Source organism: Sciurus carolinensis, chromosome 18 (assembly GCF_902686445.1).
Source record: "Sciurus carolinensis chromosome 18, mSciCar1.2, whole genome shotgun sequence".
NCBI lineage: Eukaryota > Metazoa > Chordata > Mammalia > Rodentia > Sciuridae > Sciurus > Sciurus carolinensis.
In genome coordinates, this window is record NC_062230.1 from 23,440,345 (window position 1) to 23,458,040 (window position 17,696).

The 17,696-nt window shown below is 44.6% G+C and overlaps 1 protein-coding gene across 6 annotated transcripts in view; it reads right to left on the bottom strand.

The window, feature by feature from the left end:
• Positions 1 to 2,277: 2,277 nt before the first annotated feature.
• Slc5a11 (solute carrier family 5 member 11) overlaps positions 2,278 to 17,696 on the bottom strand; it is a 57,055-nt gene continuing 41,636 nt past the window's right edge. For 5 of the 6 annotated variants that reach the window (XM_047534073.1, XM_047534074.1, XM_047534071.1 and 2 more), the window contains 7 exons: positions 11,627 to 11,762; positions 8,239 to 8,346; positions 7,753 to 7,903; positions 6,090 to 6,258; positions 5,098 to 5,313; positions 4,356 to 4,524; positions 2,278 to 2,588 (listed from right to left, as the gene is read on the bottom strand). In XM_047534073.1, the coding sequence (XP_047390029.1) occupies positions 2,383 to 2,588; positions 4,356 to 4,524; positions 5,098 to 5,313; positions 6,090 to 6,258; positions 7,753 to 7,903; positions 8,239 to 8,346; positions 11,627 to 11,762 (1,155 nt within the window). In that variant the 3' untranslated portion in view covers positions 2,278 to 2,382. The remainder of the gene's footprint in view (positions 2,589 to 4,355; positions 4,525 to 5,097; positions 5,314 to 6,089; positions 6,259 to 7,752; positions 7,904 to 8,238; positions 8,347 to 11,626; positions 11,763 to 17,696) is intronic. The other variant, XM_047534076.1, reaches the window with a different exon arrangement.

Below are 17,696 nucleotides of genomic sequence, written 5' to 3' on the forward strand. Positions count from 1 at the left end.
CCCATCACCATTGCCACATTCTGGTAGAAGCAAGTCACAGAGTCTGTCTATATTCAAGGGTAGGGAAGTGGACAAGGGTGTGAACCGCAGGAGGTAGGGATCACTGAGGGTCACCTTAAGGTCTATCTGTCACACACTTCGAAACATCATTGCTAATGACATGCACAAGAGTGAGTCTGATACAAGGAAGAGTACTTCACCCAAGTTCTGTTTTCATCCTCTTACTAGTATTTGAATTCAGTTCTAATGCACATCAACAATGACACTTGAATAACCAAAAACCTTTGCATGTGGTTTCATGTAGTCTCAACATTTTTCACCCAAGGACCCTTAGCATCCTAGCCCAGGTCTTATAAGTCATTGTGTCTACCAGGTAAATATGGAGGGCTTAAGCTTCCATATAAACTGTCCGAGACCCTGGAGAAACAACGGGAACCATAGAAACAAAGATGACGCTGAGAGGGAAGAGTCATGAGAGTACATGGGTATGACCACATCTTGGGGGTGCCGGTGGACAGTCCAGAGTGAAGCGGTGGTTCCTGCAGTGGCTGAGAGTGGAGGCAGCACTGAGGTGGGGCAGGAGGCGGAGCCAGAGGAGGGGGCGGAGCCACAGCAGGAGGCAGAGCTAGAGTAAGGCAGAACCAGAGTTGGAGGAGGAGCCAGAAGAGGGGGTGGAGCCAGAGCTGGAGGTGGAGCTAGAGTAAGAGGCAGAGCCAGAGATAGAGGTGGAGCCAGAGGAGGGGGCGGAGCTAGAACAGGAGGAGGAGCTAGAGTTGGTGGCCAAGAGCGAGGAATGCAGCTGGTAAAGTCAGGAGGACCTGGGCCTGCAGGGTCTTAAAACCTGTGCTTGAAAGCATTCCGAGGATAGAAGGGAACTGGGGAGAGGAGAAAGGAGTGCCAGTTCAATTGTACTTCAGATGTCCGACTGTGGTGCAGAAGTTGGACTGAGGCAGAGGTGAGACCAGAAACAGGGAAACCCTGCTTCCTCTGCTGGCCTAAATTAAAGCGAGGCAGTGGGAAGGGAGTGACGTGGACATATTCAGAGCGTGGACCAAGACCTAGGAGTTGGTTTTTAACCACATTTAATCGGCCCCTTTATGGTGAGAAAAAAATGTGAATATGTTATGACCTTCAACTGCTAGGGAGAGTGACCAGAGCCCAAGCTGGAGAGAGACCTGGTCATTAGGGGTCTTGTCATTCCTGCAAGGAATGTGGGTTCATCCTGAGAGTCACTGAAGGGATTCTAGGCATATAAACCACTTGATCAGATTTGCTCCCTGCCTATGGCAGAAAAATGGGCCAGACAAGTGGGAAGGCCAGTCAGGAGGCTGATGGCAGCAGTCTGAACTGTGACAGAGACGATCCCACTGAAATGCACTTCTGGCTCCAGCTAGAAGGCAGCAGAGTCGGGGTTCAGGTCAGAGCTGGGGGAGCTCGGGACTCTTGGACAGCCCTACGCCACCCACTCCTCTCTTGGCCCTCAGAGTGGGAAACACAGCCTGGCCCATGAAGATTGCCTCTGGAGCCCTCTAGCCTCCCAACCATCTCAGGCTCTTGCAGGGAGCCTGTTCCAGGGCCTGATGGGAACATCAGCAGCCACTCTCACATATCTGCCCCTTCTTGTGTGGGCTCAGGGTGCCTTTTGCCAGCCTACAAAAACCATTTGGATTCACTTGGAGAAGCCAGGCCTCCCAACAAGGGGAGGTTCTGGGCCAATACAGGTACCTTTGGACCAGCTGGTCTCAGGTATTGAGTACATCAACTTGGAACTCAAAAGAGATCACTGAACGACTAGGGAGGAGAGTGGCTCCTCAGCCCCAGAGTCCTATTTTCCTTTGACGTCTGGAAATTGGAGACCCTGGAGAGACTGCTTCACTTTCCAGCTCCATCAGGCCAGTAAATCACTCCACTTACCAAAGTCCTTGATCCAGGGCTGCAGGGCTTTTGTCTTAGCCATGCACATAGCAAACAAGCCCTATGTGTTATCCTGTCAGACCCCATTGGGGCCCCAAACCGAGACACTGAGATGGCTGACTCCAGAGACTAGCAGGTGGCTGCTCTCCAGGTCCGAAGCAGCACTGGCCCTCAACAGTCCCAGCCCGATATTCTTCTAGCATGGGATTCAGGGCACTACCCTCAGGGTCTGTTTCTAAGAATTCATATGCACAGCAAGGATCACAATGAGAAGACCTTTGGGGACCAGCTATTCCTTTCTAGAAGAAAAGAGCTAAATGCCATGTCAAAACAGCCCATAAATACTTTGGAAGCCTCCTGGTAAACAAACAAAAGCTTTATTATTATTATTATTATTATTACTTCATTAAAAAATAACAGGGCATTGAAAACAAACTGAGAACTTTTGATCCCTGGGTCCACCCTGCATTAAGCAAAGTAGCCCCAGAGAAAGATGGCGCAGGTCATGCAGACAATGCAGTTGATGTCCAGAAGGGTTCTCACAATGGGATTTTCCTCCAAGAAATCGGTGACAGGTTCCACTTTGCCTGGGGGCTCCTCTTTGCCTTTATTCTCCATTCCACAGAGCCACAGGATGGCCTTCACCACCTTGGACCGCTTTGGAGTCACATTACCTAAAAAGAACCCAGCAAAGAAAGGTCATAGAAAATGGGATTGGTCTCCAGAGATGGGAGATGAGGGCCAACCCGGACATGTCCATGCACTGGGATAAGTACTGTCCCAGAAGCATAGTCAAACCTCCATACCCATGGGTTCCACACCCACAGAGCAAACCAAAAACAGATCAGAAATACTTGGGGGTGGGGTCATGTGAGTACTCAACATGTACAGGCTTCCTTTTTCCTTTTTTTTTATTGGCAGGGGGAGTACCAGGGATTGAACTCAGGGGCACTCCACCACGGAGCCCCATCTCCAGTCCTATTTTGTATTTTATTTAGAGACAGGGTCTCACTGAGTTGCTTAGCACCTCATTTTTGCTGAGGTTGGCTTTGAACTCGAGGTCCTCCTGCCTCAGCCTCCCAAGCTGCTGGGATTATGGGCGTGCGACATCGCACACCAAGCCAGGCTTTCTTTTTTTGACATTTCCCCCACAAAACATGGAATAACAATTCTTCATGTAGCAATTACATTGTATTAGGTATTACAAGTAATTCAGAGATGATTTAAAGTATGGGGGAGGATTGCATAAGTTACATGCATATAAATGTCACACTATCTTATACAAGGGACTTGAGTGCCCACAGTATGGGTGTCCCCATGGAACCTGAACTGGATACTGAGGAACAACCGTGTTCATTAATACCCTAGGTCTGGAAGAAGGTTTAATTCTGCAAGATTGGTATTTTCAGAATCTTGCTCTCTTCAGATGAAGAAATTGAGGTTCAAACTAACTAGAGTGAAGTCATACCCCTGGGAGGCAGGGACACAGTGGATTTACAAAACCGACTCCCTCTGAAATTAAGGGCACCTTCCTCATCCTGAGAATTAAAGCTCCAAATTGTTTTAACTTCTGAACTTCCTAATAACTTGCTTTTCTGCATCTCATATTTCTTCACACTGAGGGTCAAGGCCGAAGGGCTAGTCCTCAAGTCCCCACCTGGTGACGGACAAGGGGAAGCTGGGACTGACTGGTCCTCTGGACATAAATCTGCATATGTATATGTCCTGCCTTCTCTTCTCTTGTGAAAGGCTTCCTGGTTTTTAATTCTCTGAAGACAACAATTTGAAAATAAGAGTCCTCCTTCACAACTGACTTTGAATAAGCCTATTTTTCTTGCCAGTTCAACTCCCAAGTATTTTTGGAGGCAAAGTCCAGCCCAGTTAGGACTCCGGTCTGACACCCCTGTGTTGCATCACCTCCAGAAGACACGGAGATAATAGGAACTGGTGGGGACTTTGACTAAATGAAGGGCTCATCCCGTATCTGCTTAACACTCCAAAGAACTCCCGCCATGTGGGCACAAACATTGCCACTTTTCAAAAGAGGATGGAAATCTGAAATTTTATGTGACATCTTCCAGTTTTTAAACGTTAATGGGCATTTTATTAAAACAGCAAGTGCGTGAAGCCCAAGTAGGTCTGCAAGTTGCCAGATTGAAGTCACTCATACAGAGTACCTCAGTGATCTGGCAGACCACATGGGCTTGCGTGAGGATTACTCAAACCACGTTTGAGTGGTCACTCAAGGGCCTGCTGTTACTGACCATCTGAGGCTTCCGTTTGAAGTTACTGGAGAACCTCTTTAGGTGGCTAGAGAGCAGAAGGACCAAACACTGCATGCTAAGAATCCAAGTCTGTTTCCTTTTCTGGCTTGTGATTTGATAGGAAAATCTTCCCTTAAACACAGGCTCCTGCTATAACTAAGGTAAGAGACAACTCACAGCTATGGGTTTTGGACATGTTTTCTTGAACCATCTCATTCTGGATGCAGGTGCTGGTGGCCTCTGGGGTTCCATTCTGAGATAGTGTAAGAGGCAGGGGAATTGCTGGTGGCATCGGTTCCTTCTGGACCCTGGGGTCATGACGCGTAAACCAGGTCAGGCGACTGACCTAAGGAGCAGAGATGAACTGTGAGGTACAGGTAGAGGGCCGCCATCTTTTCCTCATCCCCTGCCCAGCCCCAAGCTCAGCCTCCATGCCTAGAGTCTGCTCAGTCTTGCCTTCTTGCCCCAACCCCCAACAGGTTTCAACTTCCTGCACTCCATGGGTTTCCCTCACTCACTCTGTCTTTCTTATGGCCCTCATTCTAGTCCTTAGAGCTTAACCCTGGCACTAGGGTATGGTGGGAACCAGGGATTGGCCATTTCTTTGGCCATAGGGATTGAATTGGTTCATGAATGAGCACGTGTCCTAAGCTGACTCTGCCAACAGGAATCAGGAACCTTGCTCGAAATCCTAGGACACAAATGCCTACACTTTTCCTCAATGACAGTAAGGAAGATATGTCCCTAAAGTCACTTTGAGATTGAGGCAGAAGTGAGAGATGGATTCTGATGATCTTTCTTGAGTTCTGAATCAGCCTGTCCCTGAGGCCCAGTACTGGACTTGGGTTTTTAATGTTCAGCCCTCTTTGTCATTTGCTATGAAGAGTCTTGGTGGACACAGCTGTCAAGCCAAATGTACCATCTCCTTGGAGGGCGGTTCTGTGAACCAGCTCACGGTGCACACAGTGATCAGGGTGGCCACGGACAGGATCATGGAGAAGTAGAGGTAGTGGACGTCCTTCACCACAGCAGGGCGCTCGTCTGGTTGATCACACAGCGGCTGCACGTAAACAAAGTCTAGGACCAGCCTGATCAAGCCCAGGAGCAGGCCCAAGAGCAGGCCTGAGAATGCACCCTGCGAACAGAGCAGAAATGTCTCTTTTCCCCAGACACTGAGGGCCCGGGCCTCCAGAAACCTAGAGAAGCCACCTCAGGAACTTGTCTTTCTTTCTTTCTTTTTTTTTGTACCAGGGATTGAACCCAGGGTCACTTACCCACTCAGTCACATCCCCAGCCCTTTTTTGTATTTTATTTAGAGACAGAGTCTTGCTGAGTTGCTTAGGACCTCACTAAGTTGCTGAGGCTGGCTTTGAACATGCCATCCTCCTGCCTCAGCCTCCCGAGCTGCTGAGATTGCAGTTGTACCCCACCTCGCCTGGCTCATCTCTAGACTACTTATAATGCTAATACATTGTAAATGCTATGCAAATAGTTGTTCTACTCTTTTTTTCTTTTAGGGACTAATAACAAGGAAAAAAGTCTGTACATGTTCAGTATAGACACGATTCCCTGCACCCCTTCAAACACTTTTTATCCATGTTTTGTTAAATCTGCAGATGCAAAACCCACAGATACGGGGGCCAACTCTAATGAATCAATTCCATTATAGTTCACTCCGTCCTTTCTAATTTAGCATCCCTGTTTAATGACAAAAATGCATTCAGATACTTTTGAGAACCCCTTGCCTTCTTTCAAAAGTCGGGTAACATGCTCCCTGCATCTTTCTCTGAGGAGCTCACCCTCCCTAGAGATGCCCATGCTTGGGTCTCCCGCTAGCCCCCTGAGACCATCTTCTCCCAGTCCCCGAGGGCAGCGCTTGGCTCTTGCATGGTGGGGCGGCTCTAGAGCTACCTTTTCATTGGCCCGCTTCCAGAAGCATCCCATGATGAAGACCACAGCCACAGGCGGCTGCAGGTAGGAGCTGATGGACTGGATGTAGATGAAGAGTTGACCTCCTTGGCTGGCCTGGACCGCGGGGATCCAGAGGATGGAGACCAGCACCAGCAGGACCACAAACACCCTGAGCCAGAGGGACAGAGACCCAGAAGAGTGTCATCTTCCCTAAACATTTACTTCTTTCTTTTCTAACAGTTTCGTTGAGGTATAAGTTACGTGCCCTAAAATCCACCCCTCCTAACTGTGCAATCCAAGAACTTTTAGGAAATTTGTAGAGTTGGACCATTATCACTATAATACAGCTTTAGAACATCTGTCACATCAAAAGTTTCCCTCCAGCTTCTTCCTGCTCTGAGCCTAAGCAGCCACTTACAGGCTTTGAGGGACATCTGCCATAAATGGCAGCACATGGGACCGGTGCAGCTAGCTTCTTTGGCTAAGTTCATCTTTTACAGTACATCCCTGTCGTGATGTGAATCGCTATTTCATTTTTTATGGTTGAAAACATTCCACGGTCCTGATCTGCCATTCCATGTCATTGTTGATCCTCTGCCAGTTGATGGGCACTCAGATTGCTTCTCCTTGTTCGGGGCTGCTTTGTGAAATGTATAGACACATGTTTTCATTTCTAGAAATGCAAACTCTGGGTCGCATGGCAAGTGTATGTTTAACAGTTGAAGAAGCTGCTGCCCATCTGCTTTGGACCAGTTGAACCGCTGGATTCTCCCATCGCAAGCTCTAGGAGTTCCGTTTCTCTTCCTTTGTGCGTCTTTTTGATGAGAGGCAGCTTAGGTGCACAGTGGTATCTCACTGCAATTTCAATTTGCATTTCTCTCATGATGAATGATGTTGGACATCTTTTCATGGCCTATTAGTCATTTCTATAGCTTCCCTGCTGAAATGTCTCATCAAGTCTCTTGGTTGTTGGTCTTATGGATTAAGAGTTCTTCATACATTCTAGATTATGAATGCTTTGTTTTATAGGAAGTGGAAATGCTTTAAATTCTGATGAAGTTCAATGTGTTGGTTTTTTTTCCCTCTCTTATGGATTGTCCTTCGGTGTCATATCAAGAACTCTTTTCCTAACCCAAGGCTGAAGAGGCTTCAGGATGCATCTGACAGTCTCTAAGGTGCTTATTTACATGTATTTTACATAAAATTTACATGCCACCCATTTCAGCTCCTCCCATTAGACTTCAGAACTTTGCAGATGATGGGGTGTAGAAATCTTTCCCCAATCGCCCAGAATAACCTCCTCCCTTCTACCTGGTTACTCCTATCATTGCTCAGGTCCAATCAGGTTGGGTGCTCCTCCTCTGAGCCTCACTTTCCGGACTCCTCACATAGGGTTATAACTGTTCATTGATTTCTCCTCCTCCTCCTCCTCTTCCATAATGGCAAGAATTATATCTTTTCACTGCTGTATTCCAGCTCCTGGACATAGCAGGTGCTCATTGAACGACTCCTGAATGAAGGAGTGACGTACTCATGCACCCTCAGAGGAGACTGAGCCAGCCTGGGTACGCCGCTGGCTGGACTTTGCCTGTGGGTGGGCTCAGTTCTCTTCGCCCTGAGTGCCTGCACCTTACCCTGCCCAGCCCCACGCCATAAGACCTACCTGCCCACAATCATGAGCTCCTTCTCAGATGCCCGTGGCCGGATGTGATTCCACAGATCCATGGTGAAGATGGTGCTGGCACTGTTAAAGATGGAGGTGAGGGAGGACATGAGAGCCGCCACCATCACAGCCATCATGAGCCCACGGAGTCCTAGGGCAGAAGGGAGGTCTATGGGCCTCGGGCTTTCTGAGGACAGCTCCTGCCTTCACTCGTGACTCTAGGACCCCAGGCCCAAAGCCAGCTGATCCAATCGGCTCAGCTCTGAGGAGGAGGAACCTCAGGACAGTTGGGCAGAGCTCCCTGGTGATCCAGGACCTCTGCTTTTTCAGGGGTAAGGGGGATCCTAATCTGGGGCTCAGCCTCTGAGTCCAGAGCCTACTCCTGCCCACAGCCCTCACATCTTGTTCCTACCTCAGATCAGAACCCACCACTGCTCTCCTTTCTGGGCCCTCCAGGGGTCTCGAGGTAGGGATGACGGGCATTACCTGTGGGCAGGAGCTCCAACACCAGCTTGGGGTATGCGATGTCGGAGCAGCCCGAGGGGTTGCTGCAGACTTTCTGGCAGATTTCTGGATGTGCACAGGCCACTTGATCTGCGGAGGAAGCACAGGCCCGGAGCTGAGCAGAGAGACCCTTATCGACTCCACCAGAAAATATATTTTCAAACCTACTTCTTGGATCAACTGTGGTATCCTCAGAGAGGACACCCAGAGGTAGCCCTGTATAACATTCTCTTCGTGGCTTCGTGTGTTTCTGTCTCAGCTCTTAGTACTACCAATAACTCTCTCCCTTATCTATCAGTCCATTTATGTATTGACCTGTCTGCACCACCAGAATATAAGGCCCACTAGAGGGGCGCTCTGTCTAGTTCACTTGGGGATCCTCAGGGTGCACTCGATTAAGGCCCAGCAGATTGGCTCTCAAAGTGTTTGTTGGATAAATAGAAGAATAACTAAATGAGTGGATCAATTACTTTCTCTGGATTTCAATTTCCTCATCTGTAAGATGGAAAGAGCAGTAAGTATTCAATTCATAATGTTATTTGGAGGATAAAAATTAGGTAATACAGTTGTTCCTTGGTATCCAGTGGGGATTGGTTTCAGGAACCCCTGTGGATGTCAAATCTGCAGATGCTCAGTTCCTTTTATAAAATGATGTAGTGTTTTTATATAACCTATGCAAATCCTCTTATGTAATTTAAATCACTCTAGATTACTTATAATGCCTAATGCAATACAAAATAGTTATTATAATCTATTATTTAGGGAATAATAACGAGAAAAGAAAATATGTACATGTTCAGGACAGATGTAATTTAAATTTTTTTTTTTTTTTTTTTTTTTTTTGGTACCAGAAATTGAACCCAGGGGCACTTACCCACTGAGCTACATCCCCAGTCCTTTTTATTTTTTATTTTGAGACAGGATCTCACTAAGTTGCTTAGGGCCTTGCTAAGTTGTTGGGGCTGGTCTCCAACTTGTGATCCTCCTGCCTCAGCCTCCTGAGTCACTGGGATTATAGGTGTGCACCACCACACCTGACTTAAGTAATTTTGATCTGCAGTTGATTGAATCCATAGACATGGAATCCAGGTATATGGACAGTCATGTATAAAATAATAATTGGGAGCACTTACAAAGCATATCAGTCAACCTGATGTGTCACTAAAACAAAATACCAGACACAAGCTACTTATGACCTAAAGAGAGGTTTATTTTGGCTCACACATCTGTAAGTTCAAGACTAAGATGGGGTGGCCCCATTAGTCTGGGCCTCTGGTGAAAGTAGCAGATGATGATGGGCATGGGGTAGAGCAAATGCTATATCTTGAGCTAGGAAGGAGAGAGAGAGAGAGGAGGAGGGAGGGAGAGGGGGAGAGGGAGAGAGGGAGAGAGACAGGTTGGATCCTATAATCCTTCTCCACACTCCCAAAGACCTAAAAACTTTCCACTAAGCCCCACCTCCAAAAGTCCACAGAACCTCAGTACTGCCACCCTGGAAACTAAGCCTTCACATATGGACCTTTGGGGGACATTCACCCAAAGCACAGTATATCATACTTGCCATGTGTCTGGACCTGCTTTAAACCCAATGAAATATCATCATCCCCATTTTACAAGAGAGAATACAGCCAGGTGTGGTGACACACACCTATAATCTCAGCAGCTCTGGAGGCTGATGCATGAGGATCACAAGTTTGAGGCCCTAAGCAACTTAACAAGACCCTGTCTCAAAATAAAAAATAAAAAGGGCTGGGGATGTGGCTCAGTGATTAAGTGTCCCTGGGTTCAATCCCTGGTACCAAAAAAGAAAAAATCAAAGTGAGAAATAAGAGGCCAAGGGATTTGAAATGACTTATGCAAGGTCACACAGCTCGTAAGTAGCAGAGCCAAGGCTCAGGCCTGGACAGTCCAGATCAGAATCCGTCCCCAAGGCCACCACCACACTACTCAAGACCCCTCACGGGGCGTGGCTGCTTGTGGCCAGGTCCTCTGTTCACCTCAAGCCTTGCTCAACAGCTATGTTTTCCACCAAGGTGCCACAAAGTTCAAGATTCCCCTACATACCTCCCTCGAGGTTTTTCCAAGCCTGTGCCCTTATCCGGAGCCGGTGCCGGCTCCTCTGGACTGGAGGACCAGGAGCCCAGAGGGTAGCACCACGGACAGCACCCCACCTTCCCTTCCCCGCTCTTTCCTCCTGATATCTAAGGGTCTTAAATGCCTTTTTTTGTTTCCTTTTGTTTATTAGCAGTTAGGTCTTTTTATTAAAATATTTTTTATTTTTACAGACACATTTTGATTCATTGTACACAAATGGGGTACAACTTTTCATTTCTATGGTTGTACACAGTGTATATTCACGCCATTCATGTAATCATATATATATATAGGGTAATACTGTCTATTTCATTCCACTGTTTTTCCATCCCCACTCCCTCCCACCCCTTTTTCCTCTACACCATCCAAAGTTCCTTCTTCTCTTCCCCCCACCACCCCCCATCGTTATATATTGTCATGCACTTATCAGAGAAAACATTCAGCCTTTGGTTTTTTGGGCTTGGCTTATTTCACTTAGCATGATAGTTTCCAACTTCATCCATTCACCAGCAAATGCCATGATTTTATTCTTCTATATGGCTGAATAATATTCCATTGTGTATATATACCACAGTTCCTGAATGCCTTTGACTAAACCAGGCCAGCTGCAGACTGTTTCATCCTCCCTTCCTTTAACAGCATGTAGGATAAGGCTCAGGGGAGAAAACTCTCCACCTTCCACTCCCCTTTAAGGGCAAGAGATAGAAGCTTCTTCTGTACAGGTTCTGACACCGTGGTCATGTCCAAGGCCATCGCCTACTACAGTGTTGTTATCCCCTTGGCACGAACCTCTCCCATTACCACATTTAAAAACATAATAAAACTAAGTGGAGGACTCCAGAGGCCTTGATATCTTCTGATATTTATTGAGAAAAGTACAAATATAAAGGGTCCCATTGGGCCAAAGTTACCCAACCACTGGGCTCAAACACCAAAAACACCAGAGGGATTTTCGCATGAGACTTCAGGAAACTGACATCAGGAAACCCAAGATTTTAGCCCAATTGGTGATATAAAAAATAGAGTTGAGAAAGAACACCCCCCCCCCAGTGAGTTTCCACTGAGTTTGGCTTGGGGCATCTCTTGGACTTGTCCATTGAACCCACACTGAGGAATGATGTTAGTCAGCAGATGCTCGGATGGAGATGCCACTGTCTACCCACTAGCCCAGGACGCTAGCCACATCCTCTTGAGGGCAACTGGTTATATGTTTAGGACACTTTGCAGGGTCCTAGACTCACAGACAGATGAACCTCTTCCCCAGCCGTCTTCTCACCTGGAAAGAGGACGCGGCTCACCATGCCCGGGAACACCATTATAAAAAGTGGAAGCACCTTCAGGTATGCGGCCAGCAGGGACCCTCCTTTGGCATGGGACAGATTCTTGGCAGCCAGAGTCCGCTGAACAATCACCTGGAAGACAGTGAGGACAGGTAGAAGCTGAGGTGGCTTGCTCTGAAGGCAAACCAGGTGTGCACCCATCCTTGGTAGGTCTTGGCTTCCCTTTGAAGAAAGAACTCCTCTGCCCTCTTCCTCTCCTTCCATCTAGCAACATCATCATGCTGGTTTGCAGTATGAACTCTGGAGATGGAGACAGCCTGGGTTCAAATCCTACCACCCCACTTCCTGGCTGCATGACCCCGAGCAGGCAAATTTACCTGTCTTTGCCTCAGTTTTCTTGCCTATCAAATGGGGGTAATACTGGGGCAGTTTTGACAACTGAATGAAGCAAAAAGGTTTAGAATGCTTAAGATAATGTCTAGTGGAGATCCAAGATGGTGGACTAGAGGGAGGCTGCGTTCCTTGTCGCTCTGTAACTCCGGTTTCAAGCAGAGGATATCTGTTTCTTGGTGAGGCAGTTTTTGCTGCTTATTGATCCCCTGCTGTTTACCCCATTTGTCTGCTGTGATCACCTGCAGTCTGCCAGCATATTGACGCCTTTTTTGAGTGCAGATTGCTCACTGTCAGGCGCCTATCATCCGCCATTTGCTTGCCTCTCGCCTGTTCATTGCCTGCCTTACACCTATCCATCACCCAACGCACGAGGTTCACCTCCTGATTGTCCAACAACAGTCAGCAAACTGATCGCCGATGGCCAGTGGAGCACCAGCTGCCTGCTGTTGCCTGGAAGTTCACTGTCACAGTACCTGCAGGTTTGATTACACGTGGCTGCCGCCATTTTCAGACAACAGCCAGACCCTGTAGGACTCCTGGCTGGACTGACTGAGCCCCGTCTCCATGATCCTTCAGCCCGACCGATCACTCCCTGCCTCTGGGGCCTTCACATTGACTGACTGCTCCCTGCCGCCAGGACCCCCAGACCAACTGACTGCGCCCTATCACTGGGACCCCAGACCGACTGATTGCAACCAGCCTTCAGGATCCCACAACCACACCAAACACACCCGACCTCCAGGACCCCTGCCTGACCAACCGCATCCCGCCTCCAGGACCTCCAGCTGACCACATCCACCCCTGAGCTGTAGTTCCCCATTTGCCAACACATTTGGAAGCCAGAGCGGCCATGTTGGATAATCCTGGAAGCCATAGCTCCAATCTTTAGGTGGGGCAAATCCCATCCTGAGACGCCTGCTGGAGGCTTGAAGCTCATTGTCAGGTACCTCTCATGCATCAGGCCACTGAACTCTGGGAGGTTTCATTACTATATGACTGTTATACTGTAGATTTTCTTTTTTCTCCTTATTGAAAAAATTTAAGTTTTTATTTCTTTACTTTTCTTGCTCTCTTTTCCTTTTGTTTACCTGTTCCCTCAGAGTCTCTTTCTCCCTTTTATGCATGCTAACATCCAATTTCTTTTGATTTACACTCTCACCCTTTCTATTATCTAGAACTTCTGTATATTCTTTTCTTATCCCATTAACAGCCACATTCTACATCCCTATGCATCCTCTTTGTCCTCCATTTGAAACTGCAGACCTTATTGCAAATCTGTTTGTTTTACTGAAAATAATATTTGAACTCATTCCGTTTATTATGACAATTTTGTTATTGTCCTCATAGGGGCTATTTGGTCTAGGATTGCATAGAGTCTGAATTGGGCACTGCTAATATTGATCTCCCCTTAAAGAAAGGGTTTTGGAAACCTATAGGGCCACTATAAGCCTATAGGGGGAAATCTGCAATACTGCAGATCTGCACTGCTAGAGGGGAAGATATATGAACAACATGAAAAAACAAGGGAAGAAAATGATCCAAACAAATCTAGATTCTATATTAATAGAATCCAATGACAGTATGTTAGAAGAAATGTCAGAAAAAGACTTCAGATTAAGATGATTAAGACTTCAGATTAACATGATTAAGATGATTCGTGAAGCAAAGGATGAGATAAGAGAGCAAATGCAGGCAATGAATGATAATACCAATAAGCTGAAAGAGCAAGTGCAGGAAGCAAAAGATCATTTCAACAAAGAAATAGAGATTCTCAAAAACAAAACAAAACAAAACAAAATAAAAAACAAAAAAAACAAATGGAAATCCTTGAAATGAAGGAAATAATAAGTCAAAATAAAAAACTCAATGGAAAGCATCACCAAAAGACTAGACCACTTGGAAGACAGAACCTCAGACAATGAAGACAAAATATTTAATCTTGAAAATAAAGTTGCCCAAACAGAGAAGATGGTAAGAAATCATGAACAGAATCTCCAAGAACTATGGAACATAATGAAAAGACCAAATTTAAGAATTATTGGGATTGAGGAAGGCACAGAGATACAAACCAAAGGAATGAACAACCTATTCAATAAAATAATATCAGAAAATTTCCCAAACCTGAAGAATGAAATGGAAAATCAAATACAAGAGGCTTACAGAACACCAAATGCACAAAATCACAACAGGTCCACACCAAGGCACATTATAATGAAAATGCCTTACATTCAAAATAAAGATAGGATTTTGAAGGCTACAAGAGAAAAGCATCAGATTACATATAGGGGGAGACCAATATGGATAGCAGCCGACTTCTCAACCCAGACTCTAAAAGCTAGAAAGGCCTGGAACAATGAATTTCAAGCTCTGAAAGAACATGGTTGCCAACCAAGAATCCTATACCCAGCAAAACTAACCTTCAGATTTGAAGATGAAATAAAATCCTTCCATGATAAACAAAAGTTAAAAGAATTTACAAATAGAAAGCCTGTGCTACAGAATGTTCTCAACAAAATATTCCATGAGGGGTAAATGAAAAACAACAATGGAGGTCAGCAAAGGGAGGAACTACCTTAGAGAAAAACCACTCAAAGGAGAAATCAAGCCAACTTAAAAACCAAAAATAAGCCAAATGACTGGGAATACAAATCATATCTCAATAATAACCCTGAGCGTTAATGGCCTAAACTCATCAATCAAAAGACATAGCCTGGCAGAATGGATTAAAAAGAAAGACCCAACAATATGCTGCCTGCAAGAGACTCATCTCATAGAAAAAGACATCCACAGACTAAAGGTGAAAGGATGGGAAAAAACCTACCACGCACATGGACTCAGTAAAAAAGCGGGGGTTTCCATCCTTATATCAGATAAAGTGGACTTCAAGCCCAAGTTAGTCAGAAGGGATAAAGAAGGACATCTCATACTGCTTAAGGGTACCATAAATCAGGAAGACATAATGATAGTAAATATTTATGCCCCAAACAATGGTGCATCCCTGTACATCAAACAAATCCTTCTCAATTTCAGGAATCACATAGACCACAACACAATAATTCTGGGTGACTTTAATGCACCGCTGTCACTACTAGATAGATCTTCCAAACAAAAACCAACCAAAGAAACCATAGAACTCAATAATACAATCAATAACCTCGACTTAATAGATATATACAGAATATTCCATCCATCAATTGAGCGGATTCACGTTCTTCTCAGCAGCACATGGAACCTTCTCAAAAATAGACCATATGTTATGCCACAAAGCAGTCCTTATGAAATGCAAAAAAAAATAGAGATACTGCCTTGTGTTCTATCAGATCATAATGGACTGAGAATAGAAATCAATGACAAAATAAAAAACAGAAATTACTCCTACACCTGGAGACTAAATAATATGCTATTGAATGAAACATGGATAACAAAAAACATCATGGAAGAGATAAAAAAATTCTTAGAGGTCAATGAGAATGATGATACAACATATCAAAATCTCTGGGACACTATGAAAGTGGTACTAAGAGGAAAATTCATTGCATGGAGCGTATTCCAGAAAAGGATGAAAAGTCAACAACTAAATGACCTAACATTACAGCTCAAAGCCCTGGAAAAAGAAGAACAGAATAACAGCAAAAGTAGTAGAAGACAGGAAACAATTAAAATCAGAGCTGAAATCAATGAAATTGAAACAAAAGAAACAATTCAAAAAATTGACAAAACAAAAAGTTGGTTCTTTGAGAAAGTAAACAAAATAGACAAACCCTTAGCCACACTAACAAAGAGAAGGAGAGAGAAAACTCAAATTACTAAAATCCGTGATGAAAAAGGAAATATCATGACAGACACCGAGACACATAACATAATGAGAAGCTACTTTGAAAATCTGTATTCCAATAAAATAGAAACTACCAAAGACATTGACAAATTTCTAGAGACATATGCTCCTCCCAAACTGAACCAGGAGGACATACACAATTTAAACAGATCAATATCAAGCAATGAAATAGAAGAAACCATTAAATATCTACCATCCAAGAAAAGCCCAGGACCAGACGGATTCTCAGCTGAGTTCTACAACACCTTCAAAGAAGAACTCATTCCAATACTTCTCAAAGTATTCCAGGAAATAGAAAAGGAGGGTACCCTACCAAACTCATTCTATGAAGCTAATGTCACCCTCATACCCAAACCAGGCAAAGACACATCAAGGAAAGAAAATTTTAGACCAATATCCTTGATGAATATAGATGCAAAGATCCTTAACAAAATATTGGCAAACCGTATCCAAAAACATATTAAGAAAATCGTGCACCACAATCAAGTGGGGTTCATCCCTGGAATGCAAGGATGGTTTAACATCCGTAAATCAATAAACGTAATCCATCATGTCAATAGACTTAAGGATAAGAATCATATGGTTATTTAAATTGATGCAGAAAAAGCATTTGACAAAATACAACACCCCTTCATTCTGAAAACACTAGAAAAAATAGGGATAGTAGGAACATACCTGAACATTGTAAAGGCTATTTATGCTAAGTGCATGGCCAACATCATTCTTAATGAAGAAAAACTGAAACCATTTCCTTTAAAAACGGGAACAAGACAGGGATGTCCTCCTTCACCACTTCTATTCAACATTGTCCTCGAAACTCTAGACAGAGCAATTAGACAGACTAAAGAAATTAAAGGGATACGAATAGGAAAAGAGGAACTTAAGCTGTCACTATTTGCTGATGACATGATTCTATATTTAGAGGATCCAAAATCGCCTCCAGAAAACTTCTAAACCTCATCAATGAATTCAGCAAAATAGCAGGCTATAAAATCAACATGCATAAATCTAAAGCATTTTTATATGCAAGCGACGAAACAGCTGAAAGGGAAATGAGGAAAACAACTCCATTTGCAGTAGCCTCAAAAAAAATAAAATAAAATACTTGGGAATCAATCTGACCAAAGAAGTAAAAGATCTCTACAACGAAAACTACAAAACATTGAAGAAATTGAGGAAGACCTTAGAAGATGGAAAGATCTCCCATGTTCTTGGATAGGCAGAATTAATATTGTCAAAATGGCCATACTTCCAAAAGTGCTATACAGATTCAATGCAATTCCAATTAGAATCCCAATGATGTACCTTACAGAAATACAGCAAGCAATCATGAAATTCATCTGGAAGAATAAGAAACCCAGAATAGCTAAAGCAATCCTTGGCAGGAAGAATGAAACAGGGGGTATCGCAATACCAGAACTTCAACTATACTACAAACCAATAGTAACAAAAACGGCATGGTATTGGCACCAAAATAGACAGGTAGATCAATGGTACAGAATAGAGGACATGGACACAAACCCAAATAAATACAATTTTCTCATACTAGACAAAGGTGCCAAAAATATGCAAAGGAGAAAAGGTAGCTTCTTCAACAAATGGTGCTGAGAAAACTGGAAATCCATATGCAACAGAATGAAACTAAACCCCTATCTCTCACCCTGCACAAAAATCAACTCACAATGGATCAAGGACCTTGAAATCAGACCAGAGACCCTGCATCTTATAGAAGAAAATGTAGGTCCAAATCTTCAACTTGTTGGCTTAGGATCAGACTTCCTTAACAGGACTCCCATAGCATAAGAAATAAAAGCAAGAATCAACAACTGGGATAGATT